The sequence below is a fragment of the Argentina anserina genome, chromosome 6 (genome assembly GCF_933775445.1).
Source record: "Argentina anserina chromosome 6, drPotAnse1.1, whole genome shotgun sequence".
NCBI classification, from domain to species: Eukaryota; Viridiplantae; Streptophyta; class Magnoliopsida; order Rosales; family Rosaceae; genus Argentina; species Argentina anserina.
The window spans coordinates 3,108,396-3,126,311 of NC_065877.1; the positions used below are offsets into that span (position 1 = coordinate 3,108,396).

General features: G+C 40.3%; 5 protein-coding genes across 6 annotated transcripts in view; 2 read left to right on the top strand and 3 right to left on the bottom strand.

Moving 5' to 3' along the window:
- The window catches only part of LOC126797663 (uncharacterized), a 251,411-nt gene that overhangs the window by 220,268 nt on the left and 13,227 nt on the right, over positions 1–17,916 (top strand). The window lies entirely within an intron of this gene.
- LOC126800929 (cyclic phosphodiesterase-like) lies at positions 3,631–4,752 on the top strand. Its single transcript, XM_050528361.1, has 4 exons — positions 3,631–3,646; positions 3,970–4,277; positions 4,413–4,449; positions 4,538–4,752. Exons 1-4 carry the CDS (start codon positions 3,631–3,633, stop codon positions 4,750–4,752), a joined length of 576 nt encoding a protein of 191 aa, XP_050384318.1.
- Positions 5,113–6,967, bottom strand: LOC126797666 (putative pectinesterase/pectinesterase inhibitor 22). Its single transcript, XM_050524349.1, is given in 4 exon segments — positions 5,113–5,845; positions 5,975–6,296; positions 6,298–6,339; positions 6,341–6,967. Coding segments are annotated over 4 exon segments (1,662 nt in total). The 3' UTR covers positions 5,113–5,174.
- LOC126797647 (uncharacterized) lies at positions 7,238–10,905 on the bottom strand. 2 transcript variants are annotated; one of them, XM_050524327.1, is made up of 8 exons: positions 10,597–10,904; positions 10,393–10,516; positions 9,927–10,310; positions 9,533–9,805; positions 8,829–9,346; positions 8,616–8,740; positions 8,036–8,190; positions 7,238–7,946 (listed from the first exon to the last, which is right to left on the bottom strand). In XM_050524327.1, the coding sequence occupies exons 1-8, from the start codon at positions 10,782–10,784 to the stop codon at positions 7,398–7,400; spliced, it is 2,316 nt and encodes a 771-aa protein (XP_050380284.1). In that variant the 5' UTR covers positions 10,785–10,904; the 3' UTR covers positions 7,238–7,397. The 2 variants fall into 2 exon arrangements, with proteins under 2 accessions (XP_050380284.1, XP_050380285.1); XM_050524328.1 differs by lacking the exon at positions 7,238–7,946 and having other exon boundaries at positions 8,051–8,195; positions 10,597–10,905.
- On the bottom strand, positions 12,004–13,284 carry LOC126800930 (protein UNUSUAL FLORAL ORGANS-like). The gene has a single exon (XM_050528362.1). It carries the CDS (start codon positions 13,282–13,284, stop codon positions 12,004–12,006), a length of 1,281 nt encoding a protein of 426 aa, XP_050384319.1.

Consider the following 17,916-nt stretch of genomic DNA (forward strand, 5'->3'; position numbering starts at 1 on the left):
GGTTTCCAGAAATGGAAACTCTAATCCCTAAAATTTTCTATTTATACTCATTTCCAAAATCAAAAACTAACTTCCGACGTTAATAACTTTCACGTCCGACGTCTGATTCGAACGCGTGACGTGTCCACGAACTCGTATCGACGAGCTCTACAACTTTCGTGAAGAAAGTTTTCGTAAACGAGCGACGGAATAAAAGTCGATATTCATGTCACGGAAACGTAACGTTTTTCTACAAAAACGTTCCGAGAACGTTTCCGTTTTCGTTTCGCAACGTCGCAAGCAGCCAAAAGTCGTTTAAATAAATTTCACAAACTTTATAAATTGAAATCAACTCGATAATAGTTCCGAAAAATTCGGGTTATTACACGATTAATCCCGAGAAATTTACTTCATATACTTCATATAGTTGTTTCATAATGCTACAATTTTATTTTAAATCTAGTATAAAGTTATAATATAAAGAAATAAAAAATTTTAAATCTAGTATTATTAACATATATAATATTTTATGTATAATTATTACCAAAAAAGACATAATTGATATATGTATAATATAGTATATGCATGTATAATATTTTCTTTTTTGAGGGTCTTTTATGGGCCGGGTCAATCCTTGCGGGTTTTGACGGGCCGGACCGGATTTCACACCTCTAAATTAAGTCCGGCCCTCTACCCACGGAAGCGGGATTTCTCGCGGACCGGATCGGGTAAAAGTCCATCGGGCTTGCGGGCTTCCACGGGCTAAATGATGAGGCCTAACTGGGACTGATGACCACTGCAAAAAGGGGCATAAGATGATTGTCAAAGACTTCAAATCACTAGCTGCGAAAACAAAAGATGATTGACATGCATTTTGCCGGACTTGGTCGACGGGCAAAACTTGCCAGGGTGGCTTGGTCAGGGAGCTTATTGATCGGGCAACAAAAGTGAGATGCAACCCAGTTTTTGATTTCTCTGCCTTTTTTCTTGGTCTTGCCTGTCCAATATACTCCCGGTGCATTTTCTCTAATAACGCTTTATTTTCCGTCTCTCTTCCTTTACAATTTCGTATACTTCCCTTCTTCTGGTTTCTTCATCCCTCAATTCGGGGTAGTGGTGGACACGGGTCCATTCGGTTCGGTTTTGGACAAAACCCATAACCCAACCCAAATTTTAAATTCGGTTCGGTTCGGTTCGGTTTTTCTATTTTAGAGACTGTGACCCACAACCCAACCCAACCTGTACGGTTCGGTTCGGTTCGGTTTTTTTTCCGGTTTTACCCGTATGTAAAATACGTAATATTATATATTAATTTTAAAAGTACAAAATTTAACATAAAGATGAAAAACTAATAGTCTAACGATTATTTCATACCTAATTGACTTATGCCTCATCATTTAGCCCGTGGATCTGAAAAGCTCGTCGAGGCCCGCAAGCCCGATGGGTTTTTACCCGAAAACAACACTATTATGTCATAAGGGAAGACCCATTACCAATATGCGAACACTAAAAGTCGTTTGCATATATGAAATCACCTAATTTTTGTTACTTATCATGCGCGGTCGCACTAAAGAAATATATTTGGCAAAGCCCCGGTCAATGGGGTTTCAATATGTGAAAACGCCTCTTTTTTAGTTAACCGTAGGTATGAACGGTCAAACCATGTCCAAAATGGACGAAATTTTTACGGGGTCCCTAAATATATATACCAATCACATCTGCTGGTGTCTATCGACCATATTTTGAATTAGAGTTGACGATCACCTAAGTGTCAACTAATGTATCATAACCTTTATATTAGGTTTAAAATAAAACTATCGCATTATGAAGCGACTATATGAAGGAAACTTCTAAGGATCGATCGACACCAGCCGATGTAATCGGTATATATATTTAGTGACCCTATAAAAATTTCATCCAATTCGGACCTCATTTAACCGTCAGAATTTTTGGTAAATCGAAAACACCACTATTATGCCATAAGGGAGGACCTATTACAAATATGCGAACGCCGAAAGCCGTTTGCATATCTGAAATCACCTAATTTTTGTTATCTATCATGCGCGATCGCACTAAAGAAATATATTTGGCAAAGCCCCGGTCAATAGGGTTTCAATATGTGAAAACGCCTCTTTTTTAGTTAACCGTAGGTACGAACGGTCAAACCATGTCCAAAACGGACGAAATTTTGACGGGGTCCCTAAATATATATACCAATCACATCTGCTGGTGTCGATCGATCATATTTCGAATTAGAGTTGGCGATTTCCTAAGTGTCAACTAATGTATCATAACATTTATATTAGGTTTAAAATAAAACTATCGCATTATGAAGGAAGCAAGACGGCTAAATAATGCGCCTCTTATACATTAGGTCAATTAGGTTAGAAATTATGTGCGGCTGTGAGGCCGACCACACTATTTTTTTTATTAAAAAAATAATAATAATAATGTAAAATTATAAATATGACAAAATGATGTCGTTTTGTAACGTTGACCATTGACTTCGGGTTGTTCGGGTCGGTTCGGTTTCTAAGGGACTGAACCCATAACCCAACCCAAATAGAATCGGTTCGGTTCGGTTTTTTTATTTTCGGTTCGGTTTGATTCGGATTTCGGTTTGTTCGGATTCGGTTTGGATTCGAGTCCGGTTTTTTTCGGTTTTCGGGTCAGTTTGTCCACCCCTAATTCGGGGTGCGGGGTTGAGAATCCTTAAAATGCTCGTCTTCATTTTCATTGAGAATATTTCAATATATATTCAGTATTTTTGGTACCTGTAGCTCTCTTTGTGTAGTATTTTACTATTTTTAGCCTATTTGCCGAGTATCATAACTATGTTGGAATACCAAAAAGAAAGATAGTGCATAACCTAATAAATTTCGTACCATTATCAAAAAAACAATTTCGTATAAAAAATAATGCCATTCTCAAGTTTCCTCATTAGGGAAAGAATCTTGCCTAAGAGCACTGTCACCTCCCTCGATCGATACAATACTATTCAGATATAGAGCAGCTTCACATTGACTTAGAGACGCGCCTTTTATAGGAAGATACTCCAACACAGTCCAACCTTTCTGTATGAGAGTCATATAAAATAACTTCGCATTGATCGATAGCAACAAAAAGAAATCAATCGTTCTTCTTAACTAATGCCAATGGGCATGGATATGAAATGCCCATGGATGATAATTATTAGCTGCTGGAATAAGAGAAAATGAGAGATAAAAAAAACACTTTTGAAGGAAGACTATGCAAAATCTATAGAGGATTGATATCATTGAACTAATGATTCATGAGCTCGGCGAAGGTTGACATTATTATTAAGGGTGTCGTTGCAACTTTTATTTAATTTTTTTTGTTTTCTTAATTGGATGCTTAAAAGTAGATATTTGAGTATTATTTGTTTTATAGGGTAAACAAAGCAATAACCGTACTCATCAGTCTAATATATAATTTATGCAACTCAGCTCTAATTAACCTATAAACACTCACGACCATAAAAAAAAGGAAAGAGATTTAAACACAATCAAACCGGAATTTTTGGTCTTGGAAACGCTGAAACTTCTCTTATTTCCCAGTTCTTCCATTGATTCAACTCCAGAAAAAGAATCACCAGCCGATTGTTTTTGGATCTGAAGTTGGATATTAGTAATGCGTATTCCCGAGGGTAATTAGTTTCTTCGTAATTTTTCCTACTCGTCTCATTTCATGATTGCATTAGTGGCTAGGCTATTTTATGCCTGGTGCAAACAAGTCTTTGACATTCCCATTTAATTCATGTGTTTGCCTTGAATTTGAGTGAAAATGTCAGGATCTTCTGGGCACACACATCCCATTTTGATATCATTAAATTGCAAAGCTAGCTCGACACAAATGCAATTTACAGAAGCAATACATGCAATACTGAACCTACAATAATTTTATGGGTATGTATTCGTTGTGTTTCATACATCATAAATTCTAATAATTAACATGTATGGACAAATGCAGACGAAGTTAATAGCACAATCCAAAATGCCCAAAGAAAACAGACGTATACAGTGTGGGGAATTCCACCAGATGACGTCGTGCAAAGGATCAAGAAGATAATGGAGCCCCTTCGAGCTGAGTTTGGGGGGCCGGCGATCGAACCTCACATTACCGTCGTCGGATCCGTCCTTTTGAGCCATGACTATGTGATCGAAAAGTTCGTAAATGGTTGCCAAAATATTGAACCCTACACTTGTGAAGTTGATCAATTAGTTACTCGCAAATTCTATTATCAACCTGTCTCTCTTCTCATTCATCCATGTCAATCGGTATGGATTCCACTTCATTGTTATTTTCTTATGTTCAAACTCTTTTTTACCAAATAATTAGGTAGTGTTAGATCCTAAATTATCCAAAAACGTTTTAATAAAGAGAAATGTGGCAATGTGATTAATTTTCATCAGGTTGGACACTTTGGTGGCTACCTACATCGTTGTAGTTGTAAGCTTTCTGTATTGCAAATCTACATTTTATTTTATAGGTATGGCCACATATAATATGAACAGAATGTGATTTGTTCGTCTTGCAGCTCATATGCCGCATTTGAGTCTCCTTTACGGGAATTTGACAGAGGACGAAAGGAATAGAGCTATACAGAAGGTTCTTGAGCTGGACGACAGCATTGCTAGCCTCAAGTTCACCATGAGTCGCCTAGTTTTGTACAAAACCCACAATGAAGCTAGAGATCAACATTCTTGGGAGAAGGTTATGGAATACAACCTCCGACCCCGAAATCAGCGCTAATATTCCCCAGGAGCTTGCAATAAGATGAGTCCATATGTTCTGTTGCCTACTACGTACACCAAGATGTTAAATTTGATTCTGATTAGTCTCAGATTGCATGGGACTTCTGCCAACTTTAATTTTACGTAACACAGGCTGTTATCCTGTTAATTGAACAACACAATCTACTCCTTTATAACTAGCATCATTTTCGAGCGTGTTGTCCTCGAGGACGATTCCATCAAGGGAGAGCAGAATAGTTTGATCATCACGTAAGGCAATAGGAACATAAGTTTCAAATAACAAGCCTTAGAAGAGATGAAAGGAATGTGCTCCTACCCAAGAATTTAAGAGATACTACATCGATCGATCTCTAGTGTAGAAATGTAACTCATGTGGACAATATGTAATATGATCCTAGTAGTTTTCCTGACGACTTAAACTTAATTACTCAAACCTACCGTAAACTTAACACCAGTGGCCGGCAACCAGGCCATCCCATCAATAAATCGCCGAACAGTGAAGAAACTAGCCATGTTTGCATCCTGGATGATGTGGTAACCTGGCCATTTGACCCGTCCGGATAGTGATGCACCCGGCCCATAGTTTCTATACTCGCCATACCATAATGTACCCAAAGCGAACTTACCGTACCACTCAAGCCACCCTCTAGGCTGCACTAAACCACTCATGTAAGTGTTGAGAAAAACTGTCCTAGAGTATAGCTTCCATGGCCTCCCAAGATATGTTGGTTGGGTGGCAAAAACATAGCTCTCTTGGATCGAAAATCCGGTGTTCTGATGCGGAATTTTCCGGCCTTGGGCGGTGATGGTGACCTTTTGTAGTGGAAGCGGGACTCGAGTGTAGATTTTGCAATTTTGGAGCACCGCGGCACCATTGCCAAATATGTAGTCTATGGTGCCATAGATTTCACATTCACAATAAAATTGGCGAAGTGAGTGAGCATAGAGTGTGTCTTGGTGACCCTCCATGCTGCACCGGAAGAAGGCAGATTGGTCTGAATCAACTCGAAGCGCCACACCTTGATGGTTTTCAGGCCCGGCTGTGTTGCGAAAAGTCATATCTCTGCCTATAAATCCCTTTCCGGATACAGCTGCAAGAATAACAGAGAACATAGTCACATATTAACAAGCTCATTATTTTTTTACAAACTTGTTATGGTAATTGATTAGTAGTATTTTGAAAAAGGAAATCAATAAGCTATAGCAAGGTATAATCTTACCAACTGTTGCAGTTCTAAATGTAGTCCATTCTTGCATGAAATTTCGGTCACCAGTTACCACAGTTTGTCCAATTCCATCCCCTACAAACATGATGTTGGTTTTCTTCTTCATGTCAATGTTTTCTCTATAAAGCCCCTTCTTCACATATATTATGTACCTCCTGCTGCTGTAGTTTGGAGCTTCATTAACAGCGTCTGTGATTGAACGGTACTTCCCAGTCCCATCTTCTGCCACAACAGCATCTACATGCATACCTGATTGATCATGTGGACTAGACCTAACCAGCTCTTGATCACCCTCACTCATCCATGCCAGGAAGTTTAGGATCAGCCGATGAACTCTTATTCGCAATTGTCAAAGTATTTCAGATTGTGATCCCTTGGAGGTTTAAAGGGTAAAGCATGCAATTGAGTGTATAAGCCCAAGACATTACCAATGAGCTGTGTGACTTGCTTCAAGCTTCCCCTGATGAAATTTTCGACGCGTCTATCAGTTCTCTCAAAACCTTCAAGGCATGTATCTTGGTTACTAAGGGCAGCACTCAACCAAGCTTTTAGGTCTCCTTCATAGTGAACATTTTTGTCACCTGTCCGAATTCTGTTCATCTCACCTAAAGACCAAGCCAACTCAGAGACAGAGAAATCAAGGAGCTCCTTGCAATCCTCAATAGCTACTTGTTCTCTGTAACTGATGGATAAAGCATTGAACTTTGTGATCATGTCAATTGCAGATATGGCTTGATTAAATGTGTGCCTAAGCGCGGCACTTAGGATTGAATTTCTTGAAGAAGCAGTGTTTCGAAGACTTTGATCAGGCCCCATCATACCTTGGAGCTCAGCTTGCACTTCTGTGAGGCAGGAACTTTGGTTTTCAATTTGGGTGCAAGTTTGCATAAGCATGGATTGAATGAAAGGGTTTGGCTGTTCTCCATAAGACAAAACTGAACGTGAAGCTAGAGTAATGAGAACAACAAGAAAATTGGTAAAGCCCATCTTTAGCTCTGACGGGGAGGGAGGAAGGCAGAAAGGAAATGATTTTTATGATCAACTTGTATGAGGAAAAGGTACTCGTATTATACATGAGGGAATTAATGGTTTTTTTTTCAAGGGAAATGTTTTGTCACAAGTAAATAAACATTCCTTGTGCCTTTTCTTTTGAGTTTTGACAATGCCGAGTCATGCAGACTCATGCTCTCTTCTAAGAGCAAGCTCTAATATTCGTTGCAATTGAAAACTTTGAAGGTACGTAGAGTGCAACACAAATAAAGGATCCTCATTTTTACAGAAATAGAATCAAGTTGTCCAAATTATGCATAGGCACAAACTATAATCATCAAGATTTTCAATGTCACATTAGAAATAAACAATAGAGATGCAAGGGTCTTTTGGTTCAATGGTTAAAATTAATAAGACTCGTCAATTTTCATGCTAGTATGCTTCGTCTGTACAACTTATCACCACCTTCCTCCGGTGAATATCCCACAGTAACAGCTGGTTGCCTGGTAATGTTAACTGAACCCTCTGACTTTATGATTGCCTTTGCATTCCAATACCAAGGTTCAACTTGAGGTGAAGAATTCGATGAAGAACTTGATGAAGGGTGAAGTAATACAGAACCCCAATCTCTGGTCCCAAATTTTTCTTCCTTTAGTCTTCTTCTGATCAGCAAACCTCCAATATCTTCTTTTTTCATCTCCGACACACTTCGTAGTATACAAATGCATAGAAGAAGTACAAATACTGCATCTTCTTCTGGCAGTAACTCCACTACCAATAACTTCCAATTCAAAAGAGCTGTTGCTCTTCCAATTGGATCCTCTTCAGTTATCCGTACAAGGGTTAAAAACCCCTCTTCTTCATCTTCATCTTCCACCCCTTCACCTTCCTCATAAATTTGACATTCCTCATCCACAGTTACAGATCCTTTCTTTTTCACTTGATATTGCATCTTACGTCCTTTCAAGAGCTTAACCTGCAATATTTGATATTCGTTAAGAAACCAATCATATGAGGGTCTCTCTACTAATGCAGATAATGTAGCTAGAGAAATTGTGAACTCACCGTTGATTCAGCAGTTTGATTTTTCAAACAAAATCTCAGACCTGAAATTGACGATGGCAATCCCCCTATCATCAATTCATCTCCTGTTGAAAATTTCCATGCAGCTTTCCATTGCTCCGTTGGTTCTTTTGGTAAGGCGTTTCCGACCACTTTCACTGTACTAGAACAACAGACAAGAAATTACAATTTGTTTCCAAAGAAATGCAATAAAGCACCATAAATAACCTAGAATAATCTCACAGAGGAGAAAACCATGTCCAATGCAATGTAAAAGCAGTTTCATCGAACAAATGTGATAGTACTTAGTAGCTAATGCGAGAACAAAAATTGAAGTACTAAATTTCATTTCATTTATATAGAGCAAGACTTTATAATCAAATTAAAGATGGAAGATTAAAGATTTGTTCTGTATACACTCGTATCAATCTTCTCCTCATCTACATTATGTGCTTCATCTAGAACTCTTTCGATAAAGTTAGTTGCAAGTAGTTAGAATTTTAGTTAAAGTAGTTGTTATTGAACAACATTTCTTTGTGAATTATCCACCAGTAAATGAAAATATGTTAATGCAATAACATACCAGGGCATCTACCAATGGAACCGGCAACATATGACCAAGAACCTTCTCGAATCTCTATGATTCTATCCTCCCATTTCACAGCTGATGGAGCTTCGCCTCCTCTTCTCCAAAATCCTTCTCCCACCCTACAATCGATTTGATCAGATTCATTAACAACAGATGCAAAAATCTTTCTACAAATGTATCGAAAAGATGAGTTGTAGGCAGTTAAACCTTATTCGAATCACAAAACACTCTCTCCCTGCATGATCAAGCACAGTGCGTGACAACCACCGGCCTTCTTGGGGACGATACTGGTTCATTCTCAGAATCACATCCGATATCATGGCCCCGGAATCATCTGTGACATGATCTGGTACACATTTCATTAGGTATGGTGCCTGAACTGGTGGAGTTATCGAAGTAGTAATTTTCAGTTCATCATCTTCTTTTTGCAAAGACAAAGAGGGTGCCCTAAGTAAGTCATTCCAATAAAACGTAACAGTGTCTTGCACACTATTTCCCTTAAAACAGTAGCCACCACGCCGACGAAGCTCCACTATTACTCCTTTGGTACCAAACTCACAGTAGAGATGCCAAGGTTTTCGCCATGACAGATGAGAAAAGTCGGACATGGGTTTTCCAAGTTTTAACTCCCTGTGACACCTAACAATTCGAAGACGAAGGTTATCACCTCTTATGTTCCCATGCATTGCCTTCATTTTATCCCTAAGCCTGACAAACACACAGACCTACATTGAGGCATCAAAGGACCATCAGGGTACTTACTAACAAAACTAGGATCTACATAACTGGCGTGACCATTTAGCTTGGTTGATTGAAATTAAGTTCACATTAATGTATCAATAAGCTAACTACTGTATTATAAAATAAGTTATCACATTAATCAGATTTAGATTGTCGAACTTTAAACTGACCTCAAGCAAGAACCTAGGCAGCAGAGGTTTGTATTTGGTATTGACATCTGTATCTGAAACCTCCCAGTAAACCGGTGGTGTAAATGAGACACGCCCATCCAATGTCAACGCCATTTCCCCACCAGCTTTCTCATATGGTTGATCAAAAGTCCTCTCCCACAACTTCTTGGTCTCCTCCACCTCTTTTTCCTTGAGTTTATCCCACGCAGTCAACACTGTAACCAAATCACCCTCTACATCTTTCAAATCTTCAGCATATACAGTTGGATAACTCTGCTTCCATCACAAAATTTAGACACATAGATATCCACTTTTTATTACTTATGATCCAAGAAACAAAGAAAAATATATATAAACTGAAGTAAACTAAAGCGAGTAAATTCGAAAAATGCACCTGATGCATGATCCACATTAGCATTATATCAGAGGCAGGAACCAAATTAGAACCCAAATCATTAGTCCTCTGCATCATGTACAAAAACCCCTTGTACCTCTGCCTTGCTGCTATCAGATACACAATCTCAGACCTGTATGGCTCCGAAAATTTCGAATACAAAAACCTATGCTTGTTCACTTCCTCCAATAGCTCCTCATCATTAACCACATCTGATACCCCCACATCAGAATCACTTTCATTCTCAAATGGCTCATCTGGGTACCTTTTAACCCATATATCTCTGCACCTCATTAATGCATATTCTTCATTCTCTTCATTAAAAATGGTGGGCTTTCCTATAAGTCTTGAAAACCTCGACTCACAGTATTGCCTATAATGAACCTGAAAAAAAAAATCAAATCTTTAACTTCAGAAACAATCAAACTCAACAAAAATCAAAGCTTTATAAGCCAACTTAGCTTACCGGATTAAGTGTGTGACAGAACCAAACCCACTCAATATCAATGGGAGGGTGAACCACCGGAGTAGTCATTGACGTTGACTCCGCCGTCAGATGAGCCATCAACGGCATCCAGAGCTCACGGTACCTGCAAAACCAAACCCAGAAACATTCAACCTCCACCATCCGATCAGATAACTAATCATAAAAAAAGGTGACAGCTCTGACCTTCTTATGGCTTCAACAAGCGTTGGCTTCCGGTACAGCCACCGAGACTCGGCCACAGCTCGGAGGAAGCTGAGGTTTCGCCTGGCGGCGGCGGCGAGATCCAAGCCGAGCTTCACGGCGGCCTCCATTTCGGATACTCCGCTGAGAGTTCTGGTCGTGGACAAGGTGCTGGAGTTACGCGACGACATGTCGTCGCGTCGGAGTGAGATCCTTGCCCGGAGAAACAGAGGAGGGAATCGGAATGCGTAGAGAATACGACAGTGGGGAAAGAGCTGGGGGGTTTTGAAGTGGGAGGATAACTTTGATTAAGGTTTTATATATTAACTCCAGGTGGGAGATAGATGTCGGGGGAAGAAGTAGTGGAAGAAGAGATTGGATGATTCGGTTGTATTCATCATTGCATATGTTCTTTGTTCTTTCGCAAGTTGGTCTCAGTGTCTCACACTAACTACTATTTATTTTATTTCTAGAAAAGTCCTTGAATTATTCCAATATGGGAAAATGAAAGCAGCAAAAAAAAAAAAGTCAAAGCAGACCAATTCAGAAACCATCACTTGATGATCATAATGATCGCATGGATGCTCTAGTGGCTAATGTCATTGTATCACTTTGGATTAGGTTTTAGAAGGAGGGCTTGCCTGACCATATGTGGCTGCAAAACGTGGTGCGTCCGTATTGGTATGATTGGGTATGTTCAATTGTATCTGACCATGGTCGGTCAAGTAACAAGCATATGAAGCAATAATGGAATTAGCACATGCTGATCATACGTTAAATATGTTCATCAGTTCATGTAATGACTCAATATGCTTAAACAATATCATTGGATTCTGATTAGAATAGCAAGATATTGAAAATCAAAAACAAGACACATTCGCATGTTACATACTTACATGACATGCATATGCACATTCATCTTCAATTAATACCAAATAAAAGTTAGGTAGAGGCCGGAAAGGGACATCGTGGTGAGTGAAATGTCACCTCTCACGACCTCATCCGTTTCAATTTTTTTGTCCGGATATTCAAAAGTGTTGGTAGACTCTTTAGGAATGAAGCAGGTCGAAAAATGATATCAAAAAGATTCAACCTTGAAATTCCTTACATTCCCAAAACACAGGTAGCTTAAAGCCACAAATCAAACACGTGCATATAATGGAACAAACATAGATTCGTAACACACATACTACCAGACCAGGGGCACTGAGAAGATGGTTACAAACTTACTACAAACTAATCAGAAGAGATTAATTAGTAACACAGTGTGCGTCACTTAAAACTCCAGACAATAACTAATTAAGTAGCTCCTGGCTTTATTTTACGTAAAATACTAATATATGGCATCGTACGCGTAGTAGATCGAAGTAGACACCTCTAACTCTCCTGGAGTTACTAACAACAATGGAATCAAGCAGGAAATTGAGCCGCAGGGAACTGATAATTCAAAAGGGCAGTGACCGGAGTAGCAAGCCGGGGCTCATAACCAAAACCACAGCTCAGATCACCCATACCAACGTAGGGACAGGGAGGCATACATTTCCACAATTTGGTCGTCAAATCATACAAAACAGCCAAATGACGAGAACTTCCGGGAATCATGAACACAATGAACTCACCATGGCCAACGCAGTGAAAACCATTCCCAAACAACTTCATCTCCGCACAGAACTCATCATAAAGCAGCTGCGGCATCCTCTCAATCTCTACCCACGAAGTCCCTTCCTGCAATCTCCAGATCCTCAAGCTTTTCGGCACGATCAGGGATTTCTTCTCAATAGCCGCAACAAGCAGAAGCTTACCAGCGCTGCTCTCCACCACGCTCGGGAACTTCAGGAACCTCTTCAGTGGTGGCTGGATTTCCCACCAACTGGCTGTTTCCACGTCATAGGTTGAGACGTTGAAAGGATGGTAGCTCATGGTGTAAAGCCTTCCATTAGCATGAACCATTCTACCTGCTGACTCAAAGTTGCAGAGTCTGGGAAGAGGAGAAGTGATTTGCCATATGGGAAGAAAGCAACCCGTACCATCCACGCGGAACCTTTCTGCGGTGGAGTTTTTCACAGCTAGGGCATTGTTGATAAGGTCATCTCCGGCAAGGGTGACGTCTATGGAAGTAGGGGTGACGGTGAAGCCGATGGAGGGTTGGTACCTTGAGGTTAGGGTTAGAGGGAGTTGGTTTAAGGTACCAGAAAGCGGGTTGGAGAGAAGTAGGGTTTTCGGAGCAGGGTTATTCGAAATCCAACAAACCAGACCGCCTGAAGAAGCAGTTGGAGAGAAGCCAATTGGTGGAACCAAAGGAAAGGGAAGGCGGTACCATACGAGTTCATACGGATTGAAAAGATACCCTTCAGCCCTATTGTTGTTGTCACCAAAGAGATTCTGGGTTTCGGCCTTAAAAAAGAGGAACCAGTGGGGACGTTGTGGGGAGATATCGAGGTAGACTTGAAGGAAGGTGTTGGTAAACAAGAGGCCGTTCCATCTCCTACAGACACACCGAGATCGGAAAAAGGCCGGCGGTGGAAGAAAGGCAATAATGCGGTCGAGAATCCGAGTTGGGAGCTTCTTCCAGATCTTCGGGTCCATCCACGGATCATCATGATTCGGTCCACTACTACTACTACCAGCGTACGTACTACTGAATGATAAGGGTAAGGGAATTTCAGATAAATGGTGAAACTGAGGATCCATGAAGTAGGGTGTTGAAAAGAGGTGACTGCAATATGAAAAGCGGGAGTTAGCTAATTGTAGAAAAAACAGAGGCTACATGCATGGACGGTTACTTTCTTCAAGTTAGATTGTTGTGTGTTCGGAGAAATTTAAGGATTAATAAACATGAAAACGGAAGATAGAAGGGTACGACAGCTCAGGTGGATTTGAAGGAAGCATGTTGCATTGGTAGTCCTAATGGGGGAAGATAGAAAGGTTATTTGCAGAGTGACCTCAGGTAGGTTTCATCACTTCCTGGAATTAGCGAGCAGGGTTTTGAAGACAGGAGAGGGTGCCAAAATATTTGCTCGGCTGCTCCATATATAGAAGAAGTAAAGTTCGTCACATGCATTGGTGTACAGTTATCTGGTTTCTCATGGCGTTTGTAAAAGGCGTTTTAGTCAATAAATTAATTGGTTTATTTTCTGCATCCTTTGATTATTACCAATCAATTGCACAGTCACTCTCCACTTTAGTGTTGTTTTTTTGTAGCTAAATTAAAGGTATCAAGCGCTCAAGTAAAACTAAGAGAAAATTGCATACAAACCCTGATTAACTAAGAAATCCGACAAGCATGCACCAAATCGATTTATGGTAATTTCATAATTATATAGCATTATATATGTCCTTAATCAACTTTCATTACAGTACTAGGAATGCAGAACTGAATTAGTTCAGTGGTAAGCATTTATCTCTAATTAAGTTTAGAGAGAATTTTCAAGCTCAACTATTTAGTCGTCAAACACCAACCCGACTTTTGACAGCTAGACACGGACGTGTGCTCAGTTCTTTACACTCTAGCTCAGCAACCGTCCTCCTCAATCTCGCAACCTTATCATGCTCGACTCCATCTATGCCTTTATACCGTCAACCTTCAACTTCATATATTGATATATACAAGAACGCGGACCACTAAACCAGATCAGAGGCTCGATCTACTCGTCAGCCATCTTTGGTCTCTAGGCTCTAATTAACTCGTCGGGACAGGAAGCCCAAGGATCTTTGAAACATTGGGGCTTTGCATGGCCGGAACCCCGACAAGGTCGTGATTCATAATGTATTGAATGGCATTGTAAGATTTTTACCCTTTCTAGGGCTAGCTTCTTGTCGTTGGGAGGAAAACATTATTTAGATAATTATATATTGTTGTAAAATTCTACCGTAGCAGCCTTAATTACTCATTGTTAAACGGGTTCGAGACGCATACATTAGATTAATCATGCATGATTGCATGCGATGGATCGGATCTTTTTCTTTACCATTGTACTTGATATAAAGAAAAGTTTCTTCTTGATCTCGAAGTTCATTGACATCGATCCCCGATCAAGATTTCGTTAAATTTGACTACTGATCAATCTTGCGTGGTGAAAGGGACTTTGACGATAAAGCCTAATTTTAGGGAACCCTAACCTAAATAAGTATTATTGTGTTTAGCAGGATAATGTATGACCTAGCTCAAGGAAGCCATAAACATATCATGAATCCCATGTCCCCCACTCTGTCAGATCATGCATACGTCCAATCAAGTCTCATTGCTTGCAGTAACTGGTGGCGTGAACGACGAAAGCCTTTACTTCGATCAGATCAATGAGAGAGGGGAGAGGTGCTTGAATTAGTTGAAGGTCTTCACCTCCTCCTCAGACTCCTGTTGAATTCAAAACCATGAATGCGTTCTCTGTAAAAGAGCTGTCTCCTTACCCCTTTCTTTGTGTATCAATATTCTCTTTCTCTGAGCTCTTTGGCTTTTGTTTGAACGAGGGTAGCAAATCCAAGCTACTGCTGAGAACAATCATCATGTCTTGTTTCTGTCAATCGATTTAGTATTATCACGTGTCTCAGACGAGATTTAAGTTGAAAGAGTTTGGGTGCTCGGGTAGGCAAAGTTTTTCCTCACCTCAAGCAGTTTCTATTTATGGAAAAGGTTCCACTCTGGATTTTTATCTGTTCAGACGAAAAACACTCTGGAATTTGGAAATTGTGGTATCCCTTCAAGCAAGCAGGTACAAGTCTCTCTCATCTTTCTTTCTTTCAATGTTTCAAAGTACGTACACTACTTTCTTCGATAAAATCAGCTCGCTTGGCCTCTCTTCTGGTTTGTTTATAGTTTCTTCAAGCAAAAGCTTTTGATTCTAGCTAGCTATCTGGTTCAGAACTTTGTGCATGGCTTTCATGGAGTTTCTTTGACTAATACCATATTCATGTGAGATAAACTGTCAACTGGATCTTCATAATCAATCTTTGGTAGATGTATCCATTGCCCTTTCTATAATTTTTTCATTAATAGGCGAATCTTTTACTTTTGAAACAGTTTGCAATGGCAGCGATGTAAACTAATCAAATTAGACAAGTTAATCATGCATGTAATCTTTATTACATAAATAAGTTATGTAATTACACTGTGGAAACACATTACTATATAACTGTGTATGTTATGATTGAGTTTGTATCTCTCTTCATGAACAACAGGGCTGAGGTGAGGTGGGGTGAGAGAGTTGCACACTTACACGTCCTGTCATCCAGAATCAAAATATCATAAAATGAAAACATATGGACTATTTCTACAGTCATTAATCGATAAATAAATTCTAACAACCTCTCAAAATTATAAGGATTCTATTGTAGTTCAAGTGTGTTCAACTACATTGTCGCTAATTTGTACCTCTTGGAATTTTATGTATTACACAAAATATGCTTTGTTAGTTTCAGAATCGAATAAACTCTAGTCCTAATAATATTTTCCATGCCAGTTGCCGCTTTAGTTTTCTTATTTGTGTGACCTAACCTAAGCCAACCATTTCCATGATACTTGATTCAGTTGATTGTGTAGTATGTCGAGAAGGATGCAAGAACAAGATTTATTGTTGTATAAGTACTTGTCGATGAACTTGTGATTCTTGATCAAAGCAGAACACGACTTGTTGGTACCATTTCTTTTGGCATTGTGCAAAACTCCGCGCGCCATTTCTGCTATATCTTCGCAAATTGCATTGTTCTTCTTCTACCAAAATTCTTCACGTACAATGGGATTGAATTAGCTCAAAAGTTTTAGGAAATGGAAATCCATACAACAAGATGCAACTGTAAGATTAAGAATTTCGGTGGCGCTAATAGAAAGAATTTCGGTGTTTGACCAAGCATTCTACTTATCTAATAGTATGTTGTAATCTACATAGCACGGAAGCTTGGTTGGACGACCGATTCCCGCTTCGGAAGCGGAAGCGCGACGGAAGCGCGATTCCGAAAAAGGTGGGTTTGGAAGCGCGGCGGAAGCGTTGGCTTCCAAATTGGAAGCGCGATGGAAGCGTTGGCTTCTAAATTGGAAGCTCGATGGAAGCGTTAGCTTCCAAATTGGAAGCGCGGCGGAAGCGTTGACTTCCAAATTGGAAGTGTGATTCCTTCTCTACCTCTATTTCATCAATCAATGTCTTGAGACTCTTCTTGTCGTCTCATCTTCTTATTTATTCCGTTAAGCGGTTAAAGATGATCATCATCAATCAATCTAATATGTGTCAGAAATAAGGGGAGAGATATCAGGAAAATCCAGATGAGAGAGATATAGAGAGAAGACAGAGAGTTGTGGAGAGATATGAAAAAAAAATCCATATGAGAAAGAGAGACAGAGGGAATACGAACCTTTTTTTATTATCAATTTCTGTAATAACCCTAAATTTCAAACAATTTTAAGTTTGATTTGAATTCTATAAAATTTGGAATTTTAATATGAATGAATGTGATTGGTTGCGATGTTATAAAACGAGCGACGGATACGTTCTCGGAACGTTTAATTTGAAAAACGTTACGTTTCCGCAACGTATATATCGACTTTTATTCCGTCGATCGGTTGCGAAAACTTCCTTCACGAAAGTTGTAGAGCTCGTCGATACGAGTTCGTGGATATGTGACGCGTTCGAATCGGACGTCGTATGTAAAAGTTATTATTGACGGAAGATAGTTTCCGATTTTAAGGGGGGTATAAAAGGACATTTTGGGAAGTAGGGTTTCTATTTTCAGAAACCCCCTTCTCTCTTCTCTCTCTCTTCCCGCCGCTCTCTCTTTTCTCTCTCTTTTCTCTCTTCCTTCCCGAGCTCTTCTCCTCTCTTCTCTCTCTCTCTCTCTCTCTCTCTCCCACGCACCCTCCCTCTCCTCACCGACGGCAGCTGTGCCTCACCGCCGTCCCCTGCTACCACCTCAAGCACGCCGTGCCTCTGTCGCCGCATAGAGCCACAACGAAGAGGGAGCACGAAGCCCTTCACCGATTCAAGAGTTCCCGACGGTTTTGGACTCCGATCTAGGTAAGGAGGCATTTGATTCATGGTTGTGATGTTTTTGTGATGTTTTTGGATGAATTGGGAGGTTGTTGGTGGAGATCGGAGAGAGAGGTGGAAGGAGGGTTACCGCCGCCTAGAGGCGGCGCGTGAGGAGGCTAGGAATGGCCTAGGGGTAGTCGGAGGCCGTAGAAAGGTAGAGGAGGAGGAGGAGGGGGAGAGTTTGGGCACGGCGGTGGCGTGACACGCGCCGTGGTGGCGTCGGCGAGTGAGCCCCACGCGCCGCCTGCCGGCGGGTGGCGCGTGTGCCCCACGCGCCGCCACCTGCGGCGGTGTGAATAGTTTCGAC

Coding starts and splice junctions, on each gene's coding strand:
- LOC126800929 (XM_050528361.1), top strand. Junction 4,278..4,412: donor TCATTCATCCATGTCAATCG/GTATGGATTCCA, acceptor AATTTTCATCAG/GTTGGACACTTTGGTGGCTA. Junction 4,450..4,537: donor CTACCTACATCGTTGTAGTT/GTAAGCTTTCTG, acceptor TTCGTCTTGCAG/CTCATATGCCGCATTTGAGT.
- LOC126800930 (XM_050528362.1), bottom strand. CDS start 13,284: ATGGATCCTCAGTTTCACCATTTATCTGAAATTCCCTTACCCTTATCA.
- LOC126797647 (XM_050524327.1), bottom strand. CDS start 10,784: ATGTCGTCGCGTAACTCCAGCACCTTGTCCACGACCAGAACTCTCAGC. Junction 9,806..9,926: donor TAATGTGGATCATGCATCAG/GTGCATTTTTCG, acceptor TGATGGAAGCAG/AGTTATCCAACTGTATATGC. Junction 7,947..8,035: donor ATCAAACTGCTGAATCAACG/GTGAGTTCACAA, acceptor CAAATATTGCAG/GTTAAGCTCTTGAAAGGACG.